General features: G+C 37.8%; 1 protein-coding gene across 1 annotated transcript; it reads right to left on the reverse strand.

The window, feature by feature from the left end:
* Positions 1–14558: 14558 nt before the first annotated feature.
* Positions 14559–16478, reverse strand: LOC127092716 (pectinesterase). Its single transcript, XM_051031601.1, has 2 exons — positions 15464–16478; positions 14559–15379 (listed from the first exon to the last, which is right to left on the reverse strand). The coding sequence occupies exons 1-2, from the start codon at positions 16458–16460 to the stop codon at positions 14685–14687; spliced, it is 1692 nt and encodes a 563-aa protein (XP_050887558.1). The 5' UTR covers positions 16461–16478; the 3' UTR covers positions 14559–14684.
* Positions 16479–23880: the final 7402 nt, after the last annotated feature.

A 23880-nucleotide genomic window follows, 5' to 3' on the forward strand; every position in this document is an offset into this window, starting at 1 on the left:
ATTTATGTTTGATGAATGCTGACAAAACAGACAATTCTAACACAAACAGGTTCAGGAACCAAACGTCCGGTATTATACTTCCAGGGGAAAAACCAACTCGAGAGCCAATCTGCGGAGATCTACATGCTGTAAAGCAAAGATCTGCAGGTACTGCTGAAGAAGCAGAGAATCAGAGATATCAGGAAACAACCCAATCAGGGTACAGAAAGTCACAACGGGCGAAACGGCCACCAAGACGAATCTGTAGGGAACAAGAGAAAATCCAAGATATCTGCAGGGGATCCCAGTGTTAACTGAGAAACAAAGGGTGCGTTGCATAAGCACGAACTGCTGTAGAAGCAAATCCACACAACTCCACTGGGGAACAACCCACTGAGGGAGAATGATATCATCCAGGTAGAATCTAACTGCATAAGCAACTCTATTGGGGAAAACTGTCGGCTACTCTCTTGGGGCACGAACCACTGAGGAAGGACAGATCAAGTAGATTCTACAACGAACCACTCCACTTGGGGAGAATACACATAGCAAACTGATCACAACAAGTAGATTCTGCAATATAAGCCACTCTTCTGGGGATCACAAACAGTCAGGAAATTAATCCGTTCACTGGAGGCTAGAGCCATCATCCGACCATACTCGGGATTGAAGGAGTATTCAACGGGCAAAACTGCCACAACAAACATTCTGCAGACTAATGCTGAGGAAAAGATGGTTGCAATATACTGGGATGTCAACCCAAATCAAACAACTGAGTAGGGAAATAAACCCTGCTCTGCTGAAGAGAATCACTCTGATGGAGAGATAGCAATAATTCCACAGACGACTTCGCCGGGGAAAGGGTAAAGTATTGGGTATCAAACCACTGACTTACCGAGTCTTCAAAAAGAAAGCGATCATGCTGAGGAAACAGACAGTTCCGCTGGCAACACTGCATGGGGAAAAGAGGTAACAACTCCACTTGCAACTCTGAGGGGAGTATCAACAACGGTTATACTCGCGACTCCGATGGGAATATCAATCAATAGCTATACTCACGACCTTGGTGGGGATGTTAATAACAGCTCTACTCGCGACTCCGATGGGGATGTTAATAACAGCTCTACTCGCAACTCCGATGGGGATGTTAATAACAGCTCTACTCGCAACTCCGAGGGGAGTATCAATCAATCAGTTATACTCATGACTGCCGAGGAGACAAATAAAGTCTGGGGCATACGACCCACTAGAGAAAGCGACGGGGCACCAAGATGACAAACCATCAACCGCCGAAACTTCACAATAAAACACCCATGCTAGGGAAAACTGCTGCTGGAGAAAACGAAGTCTTCAACAACACTCTGCTTGCGACTATACTGGGGAACAACCCCAACAACAACTTTGTTCGAGGAACAGCCTCAACAAAGATCTGAAGAAAGAAGATACAACCAAACCAGGAATATGAACGAATGTCTTACCTGTTGGAGATCATGCCACCCTCGGGAGAGCACTGAGATATTCTTGAGTATCCTTTCAATCTTGTGAATGTTCACTTTGTTTAAACAAAAATTTTGAAAAATTTATTTGTTTAAAACAATGATATTTTATCAATTTAAAACATGCAAAACATTTGTTGAATTGAAACAAATAAGAGTGCAAATAATTGGATAAAAAGCTCAAATTGATTTGATGGAATGGTAGTCTGCAAATGGCAAGACTCCATAGATCTGTACAAATTTGAAATCAGTGATGTATATTGGAAGAGGGCTACATTGAACATAATGATCCTTTCTCTACCAATTTGAATCTCGATGTATCCGAAGCTTCAGTTGACGACGAATCGAGAATCTTCTGACGAAATGACGACTGATGAACCAGAAAGTCTTGTCAGGATGCAGTTACTTGCCAAATCCCTAATTTTTGCCTAGATTGCCCCAGGGTGAGGTACTCAATCTAGCGGGATGCAAATATTCTCTTTTTTTCAAGTCTCTAATTTTGCCTGGATTACCCTTGCGGGTTCTCCACCGAGACGCTCATTTTTGCCTAAGTCGTCCTTTCGGGTTTTCAACTTAGCGAGCTATTCTGTTTTTTCATTTGCATATACTTTTTTTTAGGCAAAGTATCTCTTGACTGCATCTGAATTCACAGGACGAGTGAAATCCTCCCCATCCATTGTTGTAAGCATCAAAGCTCCGCCTGAAAAGGCTCTCTTAACAACATATGGACCCTCGTAGTTTGGAGTCCACTTGCCCCTGGAATCGGGCGCGAAAGACAAAACTTTCTTGAGCACAAGGTCACCTTCTCGGAACACACGAGGCTTGACCTTCTTATCGAATGCTTTCTTCATTCTTTGCTGATATAACTGACCATGGCACATGGCAGTCAACCGCTTTTCTTCGATTAAATTCAATTGGTCATAACGACTCTGAATCCATTCAGCATCAGTCAACTAGGGACTTGAGGGTATACTTCTTTCTTTTTTCCCCTTTTTTTTTTTTGATTTTTTTTTTTTTTTTTTTGATTTTTTTTTTTTGATGATTTTTTTTTTAATGCCCCAGTTTAGCTGTCTTGCTGATTCTCATGATACAGCTGAATGAGCCTCTTTGGTGCTCAAGAAGGCGGGTAATCTCGTCAGGAATCCCCTTCAACATCATCTTCCTCTGCCTCAGATACAAGGACTTCAAGATTGGGAGATGGCGTTGGATCATTATGTTCAATGGGTTTAGAAATCCCTGCATAATGATTCTGGATAATGAAAAGCTTTAGAATTTAAACAAACAAATCATTATGCAGATGAAAAAGCTGTTTTATTGTTTTTCAGGGTTTTTTGTGATCACTGATTTCATGCAGAAAAGCAAAAAGTGAAAACAAATGGAAAAACAAATGTTTAACAATGCATTAATTGAATGAAAACATCATTGTATTAAATGCTGCCAACAATGTCATCACTTCTCCTTTTGGCATGGGAGAAGGGTTTTAAACAAAGTGAACAATTTACTTTGACTTATGAATGACCGTAGGAACATCCACAGCGACCCAATTGTGGCAAGACACCACCAGGAATGATGAAATTGTTCAGATCTTCTGCATCTTCTTCAAAGATAGCAGCAGCTTCTTCTTCAGATTGATCGGCATGGATGAATCCTCCACTTGTGAACAAACCTTGCTCCTTAAGTGCCCCAGAACATCAGCCAATGCCAGCCCGGGATTGGTTAACCAGGAATAAATCCATCAACAGTAATAAATCCATCAACAGGAATAAATCCATCAACAGCACTAAGGCTGGCAAAATCCTCTCTGAATTCACAATTCTCTTGCTCAGGATGACCCATCAATCTGGCAGAGTTGGCTTTGGTATAATACCGGCAAAGTGCGTCTTCAAAATAAATGAAGATCGCAGGGTCAGACCACAGGACGGGAGACCGGAACAAAACACCTGTTTATGCAAATGATGCATGAAGTGTTTATGCATATGCTTGCTTTTATATCAAAGGAACCCGAGGGTTTTATTTGCAAACTTTGAAATGTTTAAGCATTTTGATCATATATGAGAATATCTCATCAGATATATCAGGTGAAAAATTTTCCCGGTTTTTTTCATGTTTTGAAAATTTTTGCAAATAAACTCCTTTGAGTTCCTTGAAAATTTTCTTTTTCTGACGACATGGATGCGGATGAATGCGTGAATGTATGAATGCAACAAACACACTCAAGGATCAAGCAAAGCACGCCAAACAAAGGTCGTGGGAAAGCTCATTGTATCCCTAATATCAATCATCCATTTTGGTGGATTTAGGTTTTCACCTTATCGACACCCAAGTTCCATTGATATTAACGGTACATGAACCGGTTCAAACATCCTTAATATCAACCAGCCGCTTTGGTGGATTTTAGGTTTTAAACCTGATCCGGGATCCATTGATATTAACAATGTTTGAACGACTCAACCACGAATCACGGGTTTGTTGAGAGTCACGAGCATGGAGTCTCGGTTAAGAACCACCCAAAGGGAGTGTACTAGGGTTTAAACCTGCCAGACATGTTCTATCAGAGGTTCCCATAATCATCGTTCCATCTTTCGAATATTATCGGAGGAACGAATACTCGTATTCCAAGAATATTCTCAAGAGAAACTCTTATGAGTGTAGTATCGCGTAACAATCGTATCAGAACTGACATCTGAACGACCTCCGCACTACGGTCCTAAAAATAGGCCAAGATGGGTTTGGTAAACTAAGGTCCTTGGCTTCTACGGCACATGATTGAAAGAATAATGCCTAACCACAAATAACTTGTGTGACATTATTAATTCAACATGACCTCCACCAAGTGAATGGACTCGCAAGTCAACTGGCTAAGGAATACTCCACACCAGTCAACAAGACTATGCCATTCTCCTATCCTAGAGTGCACTCGAGTTCGGGTATAGAACTCATCTCACAGATCACCAAAGCAAACAGCCATTGTATATCAAGCAATTCAAACATTACAATCAATACAGTGATCCCAAATTGTACAAAAATATGTCAAATAACAAATAATAATATAGCACAACAAGGGTGAAAAGTAGGCAATACCACCAAGGATCGAATCGTCCCCAGCAGAGTCGCCACTTTTCTGTAGCGGTGTATTCGTCGCTATATGATCTATCGATTAAATCATAAGCAAGAGATACAATGAAATTTCGAGTCGCCACCGCACTTTTATTTATCCAAAGGACTGGCTAAAAAGCGAACAAAAGCCTAAGAAGTTTTACACGTAGAAAACTAATAAAAAGATCAGAGATTCTGGGTAAGGGGTAAATTACGCAATGGGAAGGTGTTAGGCACCCACTACGTCCTAGGTACTCCTAGGGAGCCCTTTTCACACTTGTTGTAATAAATTGTTATTTGTTATGACATAAACATTGTGCAAACATGATTGGGATGATGAGAAAAGAATATACAATTTTTTATTGGGTTTGAACGGATGAACCCGCTGCCTACGTACCTTCCATCAAAGGTAAGGATCAAAACGCCGTAGTTCGGCTAAAAGATTTCCAAAAGTTGGTGGATTCAGTTTTAAACACAAGCACTGAGGCTTTTCATTATCAATGGGAGAACACTCGACCAAAAACAACATCCACCATACGAGGATAGCTTCGACGTACTAGAGGGGTTAGCCCTGTTTTCAGTACGGAAGTCTTACTGTCGACTCACTAAGGATAGGCAAGATTTACATCAACCACAATGATAATTGAAACCTATGGCTAATGCATGAAAAGATTAACAATGGACAGAGCCAAAACAAGTGAATGAGTGAAGTTAATTGATTGTGATTATGAAAATGGAGTCAAAGTATGATTAAGATTGATTCAAAGAAGTATTATGAAATGGAGTTGAAAAAAGTCAAGGACTTGGGTCCAGGTTTTTAGTTTGAAAAGCATGAAGATGTTTGCACAATATCTATGTCAAGTTGAAATCAAAGTGTGAAAAGGTTTAGGATATAATGGGAATGAATGGATGGGGGATGGATTGTAAAACTTCTTAGAAGGTTCACTTCTTGAAATCATATAGGAGATGATTCAAGTGTGTCCTTTGGAATGGACAATAAGCAATAACAAACAAAGCAAGAAAGACGGATATCGGATGCCAATCACTGGGCTTATACCAATCTCCTAAAATAAAGCTGGACATCAGATGCCACTCAATGGTCTTACACTAATCTCCACAAGCAAAGAAATAAAAGCGGATACCGGATACCAATAGATGGATTTACACCAGTCTCCTAAAACAGAAACGGATATCAGATGCCACTTGATGGACTTACACTAATCTCCTCAAAAGAAAAACAAAGATGAGAAATGGAAGTTAACTGCCAATCTGTCTGGACTTAGGTTAACTCCACAGTATGGTCCTAGGAAATCCAATGCCACATTACAGGGACTTACAATGGATCCTCACATACAAGAACAAAAGCAACAATATGATCACAGGAATGCAAATGCCAACTTACAGGGACTTATAATTGCAACCTCTCACACAAACAGATAAACAAACTATGATCACAGGAAAGCAGATGCCAACTTACAGGGACTTATAACTGCAACCTCACATACAACATCAAACAGATCATATTATGATCACAGGATAACAGATGCCAACTTACAGGGACTTATAACTGTATCCTCACATACAAACAAAGCAACAGAAGATATGAGTGACCAACGAGGTCTTACACTCTATCCTTCCATATCATAGGAGCAAATGCCAAAGCAATGGACTTACAATTGTCCTCAATGGGCAAACAACAATAATAGCATCACAAAAGCAAATGAGATGATCATGCATTAATGTCAATTGATGATGATGATAAATGCATAACATACAAGCAAACATGTGCATATGAAGCAATCAATCAATCAATGAATATCAAACAGCACACTTTATAGCCAAGACAAGGGGGCTCACACAAGAGGGTTTGACTTTGAAAGTCCACTGTAATAGGTGAATGTCGCTCTTAACCTTGCCATTGAGAGGCTAAGGTGAAGCAGATGAAAAGGAGAATGAGGGGTGTGCCTCATTGCTTCTATCTCAGATCAGAGAGAGCATCAAATAGAAAGTGGGGGAGTTCAGAAAGTAGGAACTCTCTCCACATTAGACTCTATAGATCTTGGGTTTTTATCTCAATGCTACAACCATGTAATGGGAGCAAGGAGAGGACTCACTGAATAGTAGGGGATAGGCTACTTATCCCTTTGATCTACCAATTGCCTTACTTGAAGGACTTTCCTGCTTGGGACAAAATTAAACACACACAAGCATTGCCTCTTAAGGAGGACTTCAGACAGTTTGCCCGGCCAAATAACAGACCGGGTCTCCAGACTACATGAAGAAAGAGTAATTATACCTCAAAGCAAATTGCTAAATAGCAAAGCAAATCAAGTTCAAAGAACTTAAGCAACTAAAGTACCTGAAAAAGTCAAACCAATTAGTAAACAGTTCAACAGTTTAAAACAAAAGGAATGGATAAACAACAGTCAACCACAGAGGGACCAGTGTGCAAAGCACAAGACTCAACTATATGAGTCACACCTACAAAACAAGGGTTAGCACATGATATATATAATCCAACTCAATCAAATTTGAATGATCTTTGAGGCATTGGTGCTTAACCTGAAACATTAACTCAATTGTAAGCTCAAAAGACCACTAGGACTAGCCTAGAGTCAAAGATGAAAGAAAAGGTCAAAACAGCAAAGAAAAGTCAACCCAATTCATGTTCAAACATTTAAGAAGCTACCTCAATTGGATTCACAATCAAATCATGCATCATTGTCATTTTATAGACCAAAGAAGTCAAAACATGGCAAGAGGGAGCACACAAAAGGTCAACAGCAAGACCAAGCTCAAAAGCAAACATAATCAATTCCAAAAATCATGAAATAATTCACACTCAAACACAATCCATAACATAGCATGCATATGAAATTTCAGCTCAATTGGATCATGGAAAGATAGTCAAATAAAATCAGGAAGTCAACACATTTTCAAGTGTGCACAAAGAAGGTCAACAAACATGTATCAACTTCAAAAAATCATAACAAAATGAAAGCAGATGAGAAATGGATGGGATAAACACCAATGCAAATCTCAAGATGTCTAGTATGCACATATGAAATTTCATGATCATACAATAAGATATGAGAATTTCACAAAAGGATTTGGCAACATGTATCACATAAAGTCAACATTTGACTAGGCAGAGAAGGAAATTCACAAACAAATAGGAAATGGCATCATTAAATCCAAGAAAATTCATACACAAACTAGACATATGTGAGAACAATCATGCAAAAAATTGGATCATTTGGAGGTCATGAAGCATGTGAACAAAAATCATGAATTTGCATAACATTGGTGTGACACAAATTGTCACACCCTACTTCAAAAATTTGTATCTAGCAAACCACAAATGATAAATGCACAAACTCTACATCAAAACAAAGATGAATGAGTCTAGTTTCACCGCAAAAAAATTTCAGAACCATTGGATACATCATGATCATTTCACAAAAAGATTGGCAAAAGGTATCAAATAAGCATACATGTCAGGAAACCAATTACCAATTAAAATCCAGCCAATGAAAAAAGTTAATTAAAAATCATAATCAAATACTAGACATCCATGTGAAGATGATGCAAAAATTTTCATGATATTTGGACGAAAATTGAAAGAGAAATGGATTTTTGAAGTTGAGTGATAAATTGGATGAAACATGATCAAATAACATGGAATAGTGGTCAAACAATGGTCAGCAGTGGCATTTTGGTAATAAGCGCGTCACTTATCCAAAACGCTGCGTTTTGGAAAGGGCCACGAAATGTTTTGATTGGCCACTAGCCAATGAAACAGTACACGAGCCAATCATGTTCAAATGTTCTGGGTGTATGAAACCCTTAGGGTTTAACAGCAATGGCATTGGTTCATCTTCATGTTCAAACATCAACCAAACAAACAAGCACACCATAATCAATCAAATGAGCACGACTATGAAACACCAACATCATGCATCATCAGCTAACAACAAAACAACATAACCATGGGGATTTTCTGGACAGAAATTAAGGTTGCAAAACAACAGCAAGCATCATCATCTTCATGAACTCGAAAATCTCAACATGCCCAGAACAATAAACTAATCATAGCAATAGCATCAACAAACATCAGGCAGCACAAATATGGTATCCAAATTCATTAAATCATCTTAGACAAACCAAATCGATGGAAAACATATTTGTACACAAAAATGGAAACTCAGATTTAACACAGCATAGTTAACCAATTAATGTGATTCAAGTTGCACAATACTCATCAAGGTAAGAACTACACATGGCATGGCATCATTTTGAGAAAAGAGTTGGTCGAAAACCTTACTTGATTTGAAGAAATTGTGGCAACAGTGATGTATTGATGGCATAAGCTTGAAACAGATCTCCCTTGTGCTTTGAAATGATGGATTCTTGAAGCTAGTTAACTCAATGATGCTTGAAAACTTCGAAATCACAATCTGCCATTGTAAGAGCTTGAAGAAAAGCAGAACAAATCCTTCACTTCCAGTTGGTATTCTACACTTGGAATGAGCTTGCAATGATGATGGATGGTGAAGAAATGCAAGCTTGCTCGAGGGTTTTGAAAACTTGAGCAGAAAATATCCAAATCGAGCAAGAATGGAAAATGAGAGAAAAGAATTTTTTTCTGTTGTGTTTTTGGCTGCCGTTGGTTTCTAGGGTTGCAAATGGCCAGAAAAATGTTTAAATATGTCTGTTTAACATGGCTTAATGAAATGCTTAATCTTGCTTAGCTCAAAATGACCAATTGCACACTTTGCTAATTCTTGCACAAGTGAAAAAGGAGGTGTGGTCTGCCACGAATTGGGCTTGGTACAGGCTGCAAATGACCAACCAATTTGCTGTTTTTGGTCTGCTCTTGAATTGCTGTACTTGTTTTGCTCTTATGCTTCCATTTGCAAAAATACCAAGTTATGCACCTTATGCCAAAATGGTAGTAGGATAGTAGCATGAGCATGGAATTTGACTTGGAACATGTTGCAAATCCCATATGAAACAAATCCCAATTGGCCAAAGTGAGAAAAAGTCAATAAATCAAAAAGTCAACTTTGGGTCAAACTTGAAATGAATAAAGTCAAGGCCAAAAATGCCATTTTGATTGGCAAGGTTTTGGAGGATGAAATTTATATTTTTGGAAAGAGTAGGAAAAATGTGGTTTGTAGGAAAAAACCCCACCAAATTTGGCCTTATGGTTCATGAGATATGGCTTGTTGAAGTTCACAAATTTTTGAAATTGAATTGATCATATCTTGCAAACCACACATGGGATTTGAGAGTTCTTGGACTTTTTGAAAATGGGAGAACAAGATCTTCAACTTTCATGTTGGGCAAAAATTCATTTGAAGCTTGTATCATGATGTAAGCTTAAGATCAAGAAGTTTCCATTTTTGGCAGTTGAAATTACAGGTCCAGTTGCTATTTTGGGAAATTTCTGATTTTGCTTGATTTTCTTCCATGATGAGGTTGGACATGATACACGAGGCTTGTACAAGCATGAATGAACTCCTTCAACTCAATTCTATCCATCAAATCACTGATTAAATCCACAGTTGACCAAGTTTGACTTTTCTAGGGTTTTGCATGACTGGAGCATTTCTGATGAATTCCAAACCCTAATTCCTTGAGAACTTGACTTCAAATGATGTCCCAAGATATATGAACTTTTTATTATTGATCATGGTGCCCAAATTCTGCAAGAATGGCCACCATCCATCGCTTTGACTGACTGTTGACTGTCTTTGACCTAATTGGCTGATGATTGCTTCAACTGCAAGCAACAAGGTTAAACTGACAATATTTTTGTACTTTTTGGTTAGTAAACATATGAAAGGCAAAGAATATACAAATGCAAAGTATGCTTGGTGATCAAGAAACAAACCATAAGGCAACCTACCCACTAGGAGGGAAGCTAGGGCATGCAATGATCCTTGAGGTTATGATATGATATGATATGGGCCATGAGGGATCTTAGGGCCAAAATTGGGGTCTTACAATGACGAGTAGTGATTTTTGTTTCTTTCCTTTTTACTTCTGTATACTGTCGCATTGAGGACAATACATTGTTTAAATATGGGAGGAAATCCTTATCACTCCTCTACTTGTTTCTATTGCTAATCTTTTCAGCCAATACAAAATGCATACCCTACGAGTATATAGATTGTCTCGCAGAGGCTTTGTCAAAAAAACTGAGAAAGATCTAACAAGATTGATACCGTCCCGACACCCTAGATCCCTTATTTCTACGAGATCAGTTTGAATAACCATTATACTGACACCTTAAGTCTTCATTCTAGATTAACCCCTAGTAGTTTATACTAGCAGTCAGCACCGTCTCAAACACAAACCACGTGGAGAGCCGATGAATATAAGTGTTTGATGCCTGCAAATTAAGAAACTCCTTCATACTGTTGCTATCAAGAAATTGATAAAAGAACCATACAAAAGGTGGCAAAGTTATGTAAAAAGAAGGAATAGAAACCCCAGTTGGTTGGTCCAGAGGTACCTGGTACTGGACTCGGTAGGGCGAACTATGGTTCGATCCCCCACAACCTTCAAAAAGGGGATATATAAAGCGGTACCACACTAGTGTACCAGACCCCCGTGCTAAGAAAAGGATCAAAGTCACTAACCGGCTACTTCACTAAGTGCGTGCGGAGGCAAAGGGCTTAATGTGATTGCGCTAGAATGAAACCGGGTGAAATAGAAACAGAGACATTAGGTCGAGCTATAATAGCATGATTCGAACTGGCCTGTGTAAAGGAGAGATCTATGCTAAAGCCGAAAGCTCGTGTCGTCATAGTATCTTTGGTGTTTTACTCAATATCGGACATCCTAAGTATCCACCTGACAACCACGTACGAACGGGTAATGTATTCGCGTTTAATTTTGTTTTCAAATTGTGTTTGCTTGAGGACAAGAAAATATTCAAGTTTAGGGGAGTTTGATAACGCGAAAACACATCAGATAATTACCTTAATTTACACTCAAAGATCACACCATTTCGATTAATATCCCAATTGTTATGCAAGTATTCGTGTTATTTTTGCAGGTATTTGAATCTCCATGCACTAAAGAGCAAAATAAAGAAAAGGAAGAAAAAGAAGAAGAAACACATGAAAAAGCACAGAAAAACCAGAAAAGCAGAGTTTGCAGATTTTGTTGATGTGACGACCGTCACAGATTCATGACGCTCGTCACGACCCAGACTGTGATGACCGTCACAGGCCCATGACGAGCGTCACGCGGCCACAAAGTGCGCTTTGAAACAGTCAGCCACAGGCACCCAAACGTGCCTAAATCTCCTCTAACAAACTTATTCCCACGGATCCTCATTCAAAACCAAGTCTCCCTTGATTTCCTCAACCACGGAGACCTAATGGACAAATTTCAACATGATCAAAATGATGCTTAATGCTTGACGAAATGGAAGATTTAATGTAATACTGCTTCAGGTGAGTATTGATGCTTGATCTGGATATATATAAAATATAGTTTGTCGGGTACTTGACTGCAAGTGCACAGTCCAGTCACTTTAGTTTTAAAAGATATCGATCCCACAGGGACCTATGGTCAAACTAGTGTTACTAACGTCACTGTGTTTAGCTAAGGGAATGATTAGTAGAAGTTTGGGGGCAAAATAGTAAATCTAAGGGAAATATAGTTTTAAGAAGGAATTTATGGAAGGAATCAGTATGCAGCGCATTAATTTTCAGGGATTCGATGGATGATTGGTAATTGAAATTAAATCAATTTCTGGAATGATAATTGGCTAGGCAAGCCACTCAGTAAGAATATGGATATTCTATTACATACTAGAGCTAGGTTTTCCACGGAGGTGGAAGACATGAGGCAAAAGGGAAGGCGAGATTTACCAACTTTCATATCATCAGAATACCCGAAGATTGCTTTATAGATTATCTTCAGGAAATTATTCAGAAAATTATTCAGAAAGTTCTAGTATGGGAATCTGCGAGCAACTGTATCATGTCTATGAAAGAGGCTCATAACTACCTAGTTGATAGCGATGAATCTCAGGATTGTGCGAGACTTTTTTGGTAAGATTTCATTCCTCCCTCTATGATCTTTGTTTTATGGAGACTGCTCCAAAGCAAGTTTCCTTGTGATATGAGTCGGTAAAAGAGAGGGAGTAACTTGGCCTCTTTTTGCAGACTTTGTAGCAATGACACAAAATCGTTTGCCCATATCATGTTTGATTGTCTATTTGCGATAGATATTTGGAAAAAGATCACTTATAGATTTGGAATAATCAAGCTATCGAGATCAATTGAGGATCTTTATAGGATGGCAAACTTGGTATGACATCCCAAACTTAAAGATACAGTGTTGGCATCATGGTTGCCCATTGTACACCGCATCTAGCTTCCCACAAATGAGAGTTTGTTTAACAACTCCACAACGAGGGTTCATTCAATTGTGGTAACCATTTTTGCTCACACTAGGATTAGCTCATCCCTTTCAAAGGGATGAGTTGGGCACCAAAAATTTGAGCTAGACATTTTAGATAGCTTACAGATTGAGTAAAATTTTAGAAAGGCGCCGAAAATCATTGGAATGGTTTGGCAGAAACCAAACATGGGTTGGACGAATATTAACACATAAGGATCAGTTCAAAACAACATCGCGGCATGGGGGTCATTGTTAGGGATCACCATGGGGTTTCCTAGGTGCTTTTTTGGTCAACTTAGGTTAGAGTACGGTCCTGCACGTGAAACTTCAATCGATTATGTTCGCTTTAGAAATTATGATGCTAAGAGGATGGTCAAAAATATGGATCAAAACAAACTCCCTATGAGCCCTGAATTGCATCTAGAATGAGTCTTTACTACCTTGAAAATTTCGAAACAAATGGAATAATTGCAAACACTTTCATCTTCTAAAGACTTTTACTCATATTTATAGAGAAGGAAATAAGTGTGCATATGCTTTGGCAAATCATGGACATGTGGTAATGGACATGCAATGGTGACACTTGATTCATCAAAAAAGAGTTCTTTAAGGATAAGTTAAACTGGTCTAACTATCTATTTGCTTTAAAAATAAAATAAAAAACAATGTAAATGGGTGATTCTGAGAAGAAAATCGCCCAAGAATCACCCATCTCTAGTAAATTACGAGAAAAGAAGATAGGAGTAGAAGGAGGATTGAGAGCAATATTTTAAATAAAGCTTGCAATTTAGGCGGGCAAAACAATATGGATGACAATCTTTTACCATTTTTCTCCGTTACAAGAGAGTGAAAAATGTCACACTGAAAAGTCGCAACACTCAAGAAGAAAATCCGTTACTAACGTGACATAATGAAGTTCATAAAAATAGGTAGAGAATTTTGTTTACAGGACATATCTAATCATAAATTGCATTTGCCTTATTTTAACTTTTTTTTCACAATCTAAATTTGAGATTTGTTCTTTAATTTCATCTTTGGTTCTATCTGAAGTTTCATTACTTCATTTGGTTTATTCACTTTAAGCACCTTCTTATATTAATGGAAAAAAACAATTTAAGTTATTATACATCATGTGATAATACAAATAATTTTAGAAAAAAAAAAGACTATACACGGCAATGTAAAATACATTGTCAACCAATCAGAGACGTGCATCCCGATAAATCATACATTTAATTTTAAAATACTCGTATGATATGGCAGAACGTTATAATTCTATTGGATGATGGTATAAAAAAAGTTTACAGTGACAATGCACTACCTTTAATCTCGTAATTTTAATAAAATTTGTAAATTATTATGGTTAATTCACCCCGAAAAAACAACAATTCGTAAGGCAGCATCTATAAAAGTCGAATTCGCAAAATCCCTAACGTTGCCTTCAAATCGACCATTGTTTTAAAATCGAAAATACTTAATGCTACCTACAAATTAGAGTGTTTCATTCTCAAAATAATATTTTATTACTCTTTTATGAATAGAATACAAAGAGCAGTGATACAATCATCTGTACTAATCCAAATTTATTTCTACTATATCCTTAGTGTTTTTCTTAATCTATAGAATTTTTCCTATAGGAGTTTCTTCTCTATGTATACTCCTTTATGGCAATGATTCATGCATTTAGTTTCAAGGTTTAGTGAAGCCAAGCTCAAATGGTACACCAGTAGCAGGCAACCAAATTCCACCTTTAAGCCATTGATCAGCAGTATATTTCATTGCATCAGCTTTGCTAAGAACACCTTTGCTCCACGGAACTCTTGCTTTAACGTCTGCACCAGGTCCAGTATTTGCATACTCAGCAAAGTAACATGTGTCAAGAAATAGGTTCCCATTCCAAGGAAGAAATCCCACTGGTTGAATCAAATCACCAATCACATTTTCCATGAATATTGCCCTAGAATATGCTTTCCATGGTCTTGCCAAATATGATCTCACCGTCAATCTATCTGCTTGTAGTGCTGGCTCTGGTCCGATCTCGCAGTTTTGCAGCACAACTCCTGTAGGCATGTTCTTTTGAATTGTTCCATCGGCTACAATGATGTTTTGTTGATTTGGTTCGGGTTTTCGGACTACAATTTTCGAGTTTTGTATCAGTGTTGATCCGTAGCCGAAAATGAAATCAACTGTCCCAGAAATTTCGCAGTTTCTGTAGAACTGACGATGGGCGTGGGCGTATAATGTGTCTTGGTAACCACGCATGGCACAGTCGTAGAAAGCCGATCGGTCACCTTGCACTCGTAACGCCACGGCTTGATGTTTGTTTGCTCCTGCAGTATTCTCGAATGCAATTGCCTTTGCAATGAAATCTTCAGCAACAGTAGCTGCATACAAATCACAAAATTTAGTATATTTATTTCACAGTCCGCAACAAATATAAAGATATTGCAACTGCAAGAACTACTTACAGAATGTAGCAGATCTCATGGTCTTCCAACCATCAACAACATTTTTCTTGCCGGTGATAATAGTCTTTGTAGGGCCATCGCCGTAGATCAACATACTCTTCTTCTTTTTGTCAATCTGAATATATTCGTCATAGACACCGGCCTTAACATAGATAACATATCTACCAACATGTTTTGGCGGGTATGAATTAATTGCCTCAAGAACCGTCTTAAATTGTCCAGAACCATCTTTGGCAACAACCACATTAGGTGTAACAGCGGCTCCTGTACGCATATCAGCCAATAACTTACGATCCGGGCCACTCATCCATTCCGGATAACCATCGCTATCCACGTCAAAAAGACGACGATGCGTAGGTTGCACATTCAAATCCAAATTCAATGAAGATAGTACTTGCGAAACAGCAGTCACAATATCAAGCGCTAGTGCGGTAAGTTTCTCTACCTGATCCAAACTACCTGTTTTCAACTCTGATTGAAGCTTCTTTTCGTTATCCGTATCTAAACCATCTAGACATGATTGTTGATACGCAATAACAGCACCTAACCAGTTTTTAAGATCCGCAGCACGATCGTTCGGGTTTCTACCTTGGCCGTCATTAACTAAAATAGTAGACGCTTGTAATTCATCAATTGCGAATTGTAACAAATCTTTACAATCCTCAAGTGCCATCTTGGTGGGTTGTTCTTTCTTTTCATTTTCAATTATGAGCTTATCGCTCAAGTTTAACGCTTTGAAGACACTTTCCAAGGAAGTTTTAACAACGGCTTTTATATAATCATTTGGGTCCGATGTGTTAACAGGTTTAAGAGTATCAACACACAATTTTTTGTCATCGCTGCTTTGACACACGGCTTGAACCGCTTTAGTATGTGCATTCAAATCGCCACCTCCACTCTCACCTGGCCCGTTGCTTCGAACAAGAGCAACAACACCTAATGCAACACCAACTACAAGAATCAGAGAAACTGCTGAAACAAGTACCTTACTTTCCATCTTTGTTGAAAACTGTTTGTATATTTTTTAAGCTTCAACGTGGCTTTATATATGTTTTCTTCACTACTATTTTTGGGATGATGTTGTGAGACATTGATATTTAAGGACACGTTGACCATTTCTTTGAAACTGAGACTTTGTTATCCATCCCTTTCATTACATTTTCATCCGCTCAATTATTTTTAGTAGTTTTTTATGAGGCAATTTCGACTGGTTTATTGTGTTTCACTATTCTAAATGTTTGGTCATTATGTTTTAAACATGAACCAGACACTATATATAGAAAAAAGCATGTTTGTTATTTTTTTTTCTAAATTAAAGTATCTCTATAAACAATGCATAATATGTTTCTACCCTAAATATTTAAGCATGGTAGGTCAAATTTATTTAAGCGTTCGTATATCTCAAAATGTGTTTCTATCCTATCAAATGATTTTTTTTCAATGCAAAGAATATAAATTTATATAAAAATAAAAGGCAAATAAACAATAAACTGCACTACTATTCATTTTTGGATCGCAAAATCACTTATTTTAAAAATTATATTCATAGATTTAAGAGATACAACATTGCTATTCATAAATCTTTAAAAACTATATTCATGGTATAAATGCATATTAATTGTCAGAACACGTTTTTCCACATTTTACCACTTTACTTGAAACAACTTTGAAAATTGTCTATCCCACAGTAAAACCACCAATCCTCAATCCCAGCGGTGGAAAAACTCCAATCAAGTCCATACAAACATGTTTCTTTCCTACTCACCCGTACATCATAACATCGGCTAGAACAAGAAGAAGATTCAAATATCAAATATCAATTATTTGTATCCCATAACGTTAGTACATTTTAATATATATATTAAGAAAAAAAGTTTTTAAATAAACATAAATTTTTATAATTTGACAAACAAAATAAATAACATAAAGTTATAACGACATAAAATACAAGCATCCAACTGTCCAAAAATTCTTTAAATAAATTGAATTAAACCTAATTTTGGTTAGATCAAATGTAATATAATTTTCTAAAGAAAATACAGAATTCTCAACACATGAGGCATATTCAAAGATTATTTGACCACTTTTCTTTGATCATATTTGTCTAACCCAAACATAATTGCATGATATTATGTTAGTCTTCCACCATGCAAACACGAAGGGATGGAACCACCTATACTTATAGAGTGTTTCAACTCTTTCAATTCAAGCCTTCAATAATAAAAAGTTAGTTCCTTGGAAGTTATTAACTGGTTGGAGAAATAGCATGCACACTAATGATCATTTAGATAAAAAAAATCTCTCATATCTTTCGCGAAGGAAATAGTTGTGCAGATAGTTGGCTCATGTGTGACATTTTGTAGATCATAACTTGTGCAGATACTTTCGCGAAGGAAATCTTGCATATCCTTCAAGTTGATCTCGTACAATTTAGTTTTGTGAAAATTAACACACAACCCTGACACTATTTTAAACCCCCTAATTATTCCTTTGATGCTCCACAAATTTGATCAAGATCTTTCACCTATAAGTAAACTGCAAGATTTCAAGATGAATGTCTTCATTGAGTTTAAAAGGTTGGAAGTCTCCCTTTTGAATTGCATTCTTCACCAAACTTGTCAAGCCTTCAAATGCTAATCAAAGCAAGAAAGGGGACAATTAATCCCTTTTCCTCAAGCCTCTATGAGATTGGAAGTCATTAGTAGGGCTACCATTGACTATAATTGAAAAACTACTCGAGAACACACATGTTCCATCCACCAAATCCCCCTTGCACCAAAGCCCATCATTCCCATAATACTTCTAAGATAGTTCTAAGACACACTACCATAAGCCTTCTCGAAGTTTATCTTGAGAAACTTACATTCCCTCATATACCTTTTGGCAAGGTTCACAAGTTTATTGATAACTAGATCTCCATCAAGCATTTGTTTATTTTGGACAAAAGTTTATTGATTTGTAGATATCAATAAAGGCATCACCGTCTTTAATCTAGCCTCCATAATCTTTTCCACAATCCTATACAAGCTACTAACCAAACAAATGGGTCTAAAACCACTTACATTTTGAGTATTCTCAGACTTTGGAATCAAAGTAAGGAATGTAGCAATAATTGCTTTAGGGAGCTTTGCATTTACATATAACTCATTCAAAAAAGAAATAAGATCTTATTTGAGTGAACTAATCCAAAATTTCTTGAAAAAACCCCATGTAGAACCCATCTGGCTCAGGACTTTTGTCACCCTCACTCAACCAAATTGCATATTTGATTTCCTTTCAGAAAAATGAGGGGTCTTCAAGCCTTGCACAATCAACCTCACTTAAAAGTACAACACCACCCTTCCAATAATTGGTCTGCAAGCACAATGCTTTCTAAATCTATCATGAAAATGATTTTTAATTTCCTTCTTAATGTCATGTACTTGATCAAGTTTGCCTCTATCAGAATGAGGACCATAATATCATTCCTTCTGAATATTTTCTTCATAAATGAGTGAAAGATCCTCGAATTTGCATCTCCTTCTCTAATCCATCTAAATATTGACTTCAACCTTAGCATAATTTCCTTCCACTATAAGTTAAGCCAAACCTTGTTAGAGCATCCAGTCTCCTTTGAACTAAATTCTCTCATGCATTTTGCAAATTTTGAGTATCCAACACATCCAAATTACTAAGCTCTTTAACTGCCACCTGCACCTCTAAATTGACTTTTCCAAAGACTTCCATATTCCACATCATTAACTTCTCTTTCAAGACTTTTAGCTTTTCCTTCATCACAAAAGCACACTTTCCTAGAATTTGACTTGACTTTCAAGTTTCATCAGTAAAAGACTCAAATTCAAGGTTATCAACCCAACAATTGAAAAAATTAAAAGGATTTGTGCCCCAATTAAGGTTATTGGCTTGAATCCAAATGGGAATGTGATATGAAACATTCATATTTCCTACTACTTGACCTACCACATTCCATTTTTCAAGCAAACCTTCTGACATAAGTGTAGTGGTAAATTCATGACCATCAAGCTATGGATAAACTTGACGTCAATAAAACCAGAGTCGCCACCGTGTTTTTATTGTGTCCAAAGGAAAAGGGAAAAGTACGAACAAAACCCAAGGATGAGAAGTTTTCAAATCAAAACTAATAAAATGCCAGAGATTACAGGTAAGGGGGTTGGTTACTTAGAGGGAAGGTGTTAACACCCAAAGTGTCCTAGTTACTCCTAGGGAGCCCTTTTTAGGTGTGCATATGTTTTGGTGTAAAAATGATGTTTGAGAAAAAATAGAGTGTGGGGGTGAGAAAAGAATTCATTGATTATATTTTTGTGTTTGACAAGACCTTCGGTCTCGTGCCTACATACCAACATAGAAATGAGGGATCAAAACCTCGTAGTTCGTCGTAAAAATTGCAAATGAGTTAGTGAATTGCTTTAACAATAAAGTTTAATAAGAAAACACACAAAAGGCCAAAAATTTGAATAAGGTTGTTAGTTCTTTTTGTCTTTTGAAATTTAAGTCAATATGGTTAAGTTTACTTACAAATTTAATTTAAGAAAAAGTTTGAAATCATTAAAACATGTCTAAGTTTGAAATCACAAGCAAAGAAAGTTTTTGAAAAGTCTAGATGTTTGATTGGCTGCATTTTCTGGTAAAACACTAACTGGACTCAAATGTCTTGACTGATGTCATGACATGCTTTGGAGATGTTTGATTGGCTGCATTTTGTGTTAGAACATCTAACTGTACTTTGATGTCTTGACTGATGTCATGACATACTTGAGTAGTATGCTGCAGGTTTAGCTAATACAGGATTTACTGAATGTCAAACTAGATGTTATGACATTCACTCCTGACAGCAGATACTGAGGTATAGAACAATTGGTTGTCTGTTATAACTCAGTAGTTAATTTCAGTTTGTTTATCAAGGGAATAATAGACCTGGCATAAGGCCTACTGTCTGAATGTCAAACTGGATGTTATGACATTCATCATTGACAGCATATACTGAATAATAGGCAGGTTGGTTTTCTGCTATAGTTCAGTATGTATCTCAGTCTGTTCTTCAGGAGGATAACAGACCATGGCATAAGGCTCTATGTGTAAATGTCAAATTGGATGTTTTGACATTTATTAATGTAAGCTGATACTGAAGTATGGACTGGTTGGTCTTTTACAATACAACATTTTGTACAGTCTGTTTTCAGGAAAATAACAGACTTAGCATATGGTCTATGCTTTGGACGTCAAGCTGAATGTTGTGACATTCATTCATGACAGCATATGCTAAATTGTAGGTTGGTTAGTTTTTCTGTTTCAGCATTTTTCTCAGGCTATTCTTCAGGAATCCAACAGCTGAGCTAAAATCCAGGAAACTAACAACTGATCTACAATTAATGAACCTAACAAATAGCCTATTTGTTAGTACCCTAATATGTGGAAATTAGGTTAACTTGCTTGACCTTAATTTTAGGAAATACAAGTACAAGGCCCAAGTGCTGCAATATAAAAGGATGGCAATCCTTCATTCAGAACTCGGGGATTTTAGGCGTGAAGATTTTATTATTCTATATACTTCACTGCTGTATTTTTGTGTGTCTTGTATTAGGTGTATCTTGTGAGCCAAGTAATTATCACCTAGATGATTGCATTGGACTAGGGTGTTCATTGAGTTGTAAGTGTTGTGTCACTCTAAGCTTTTAAGCGTGAGTGCTGTGTATCTTGATTAAAGTTGTTAAGCACAATCAAGAGTTGTTTGAAGTGTGACTTCATTCTAATTTTTAATATAATTAAAGGTTGTAATCACTGAGGTGATTGAGGGGGAGTGAGTAGGAACTCTGATCTTAGAGTAAGATTGAAATTGCATTGGGTAGGTATTAAGTGATAGGGTTAAACAGTTGGTTTAAGGTCTGAATTAATACTACTAATAGTGGATTTCCTCCCTGGCTTTATAGCCCCCAGACGTAGGTGTGTGTGACACCGAACTGGGTAAACAATTCCTTGTGTTATTTACTGCACTTACTTTTTAAGTTCTGCATAATACTTGTCTGCGCAGAATTGGATGTCATAACATCCCGTGTGACATCGAAAGTCTGTTAACTAGAATTTCAATTGGCATCAGAGCAGGCACCCTGCCTGTTAATTTCTAGGTGAGATCTAGGGAAGTTACTTTCTAGTACCATGGACAAGGATGTAGGATACTCAAATATACCACCCATGCTGGATGGTTCTAACTATGATGACTGGAAGCCTCGTATGATAGCCTTCTTAAGGTCTCTAGATAGCAAAGTCTGGAGAGTTGTCAACAAAGGATGGGAATATCCAACGAAGACAGGGAAAGATGGAATCACTATGCAAATTCCAGAAGAAGAGTGGGACAAGGAGCAAGAGGCTTTAGCCCTTGGAAACTCTAAGGCCTTGAATGCACTGTTCAATGGAATAAGTAAGAACATCTTCAGACTGGTGCATCACTGTGAGCTGGCTAAAGAAGTTTGGGATACCCTTAAGATAACTCATGAAGGTACCTCCAAGGTGAGGATGTCTAAACTTCAGATGCTGACCACCAAGTTTGAAAATCTGAGGATGAAAGAGGATGAGACTATTCATGACTTCCACATGAATATTCTTGAAATTGCCAACACTTCTGGTGGCTTAGGAGAGAAAATGGCTGAAGAGAAACTTGTAAGAAAGATTCTCAGGTCATTACCTAAGAGATTTTCCATGAAGGTCACTGCTATAGAAGAGGCTCAGGATATCTGCAATATGAAGGTGGATGATCTTATTGGTTCTCTCCAAACTTTTGAAATGGACTTGTGTGAGAATGTTGAAAAGAAGAACAAAAGCGTAGCTTTTGTATCAAATACTAGAGAGGATTCAGAAGCAGGAAGTACTGGTGGTGATGAAAGCATATCAGAAGCCATAGCCATGCTTGGGAGACAGTTCAACAAGTTCGTGAAAAAGATTGATAAAAAAGGTAGACCAAATGTCAAGAACATCTTGTCTGACATCAGGAAAATATCAACTTCTGAAGAAAGGTTCAACCAAGGCAAGGGAATCCAGTGTCATGGATGTGAAGGTTTTGGACACGTTAGAGCTGAATGCCCTACTTACCTCAAGATGCAAAAGAAAGGGCTATCTGTCACATGGTCTGAAGGAGACTCTGAGAGTGAATCTGAAGGAGAATCTGCTAAACATGTCACTGCACTAACTAGTGTTTGTGCCACTGATGATGACTCAAGTGGAGATGAACTGACCTTTGATGAACTTGCTGCCTCATATAAAGAGCTATGTGTCAAAAGTGCAGAAGTGCGTGTACAAGGAGAAAAGCAGAAGAAACTCATCAAGGAGCTGGAGGATGAGAAACAGAAGCATCTGACAGTCATAGATGGTCTAAATGGTGAGTTAACCTTGCTGACCTCCAAGCTAGATCAAATGACGAAATCCATCAGAATGCTGAATAAAGGAACGGACACCTTGGAAGAGATCCTAAAGGTGGGACAGAAGTCAGGAACCATGTCTGGTTTAGGCTTTGTGAAGAAATCCTCAGCTGAACTCAAACGCTCAAAGGCTGAAGTTCAGAAATTCAAGCGGAGGTCACACCCAATGTCTCAACATCAGGGAACCAGGATGAGTAACCATCAGAAGAAGAAATTTCAGAGATGGAGATGTCACTACTGTGGTAGGTTTGGTCACATAAAAGCCTTCTGCTACAGGCTGCATGGTTATCCTAACCAAACCCCTCATGTCAGACCTAAGCATAAGGCATATAAGCATAATGCCCCCATCAAGAAACGACAATGGTTTGCTAGGTTAGCTCACACAGCTCTAAGGGCATCTACCAGAGAAGACTGGTACTTTGATAGTGGCTGCTCAAGACATATGACTGGTATGGAGAATTTATTGGTGGATATACAACCTCACACTACCAGTTATGTGACCTTTGGTGATGGTGCTAAAGGAAAAATCAAAGGTGTGGGTAAGCTGGACAGCTCTGGAGTTCCAGAACTGAATAATGTGCTGTTAGTAAAAGGATTAACTGCTAATCTCATCAGCATAAGCCAGTTGTGTGATCAAGGGTTCTATGTTCAGTTCACTAATGTGTTGTGACGAATGGAGATAATCAGGAAGTTATGAAAGGATCCAAATCCAAAGATAATTGTTATCTGTGGGAACCTAAAGTCTCAAACTACTCCACAATTTGCTCCTCAGCCAAGGAAGAACAGGAGGTGAAGCTGTGGCATAGATGTCTTGGTCATCTCCACTTAAGGGGAATGAAAAAGATCATATCCAAGGAAGCAGTTAGAGGAATCCCAAAGCTGCTTATTGATGAAGGAAGAGTCTGTGGAGAATGCCAGGTTGGCAAGCAAACCAAGATGTCACACCCTAAGCTGGGACATCCTACTACATCCAAAACTCTGGAACTT

This window comes from Lathyrus oleraceus, chromosome 6 (assembly GCF_024323335.1).
Source record: "Lathyrus oleraceus cultivar Zhongwan6 chromosome 6, CAAS_Psat_ZW6_1.0, whole genome shotgun sequence".
NCBI classification, from domain to species: Eukaryota; Viridiplantae; Streptophyta; class Magnoliopsida; order Fabales; family Fabaceae; genus Lathyrus; species Lathyrus oleraceus.

Excerpts from the sequence above, each read along its gene's own strand:
- LOC127092716 (XM_051031601.1), bottom strand. The coding sequence starts at position 16,460 with ATGGAAAGTAAGGTACTTGTTTCAGCAGTTTCTCTGATTCTTGTAGTT. Across the intron at positions 15,380-15,463 it reads CATGAGATCTGCTACATTCT|CTACTGTTGCTGAAGATTTC; the intron begins GTAAGTAGTTCT and ends ATTTGTATGCAG.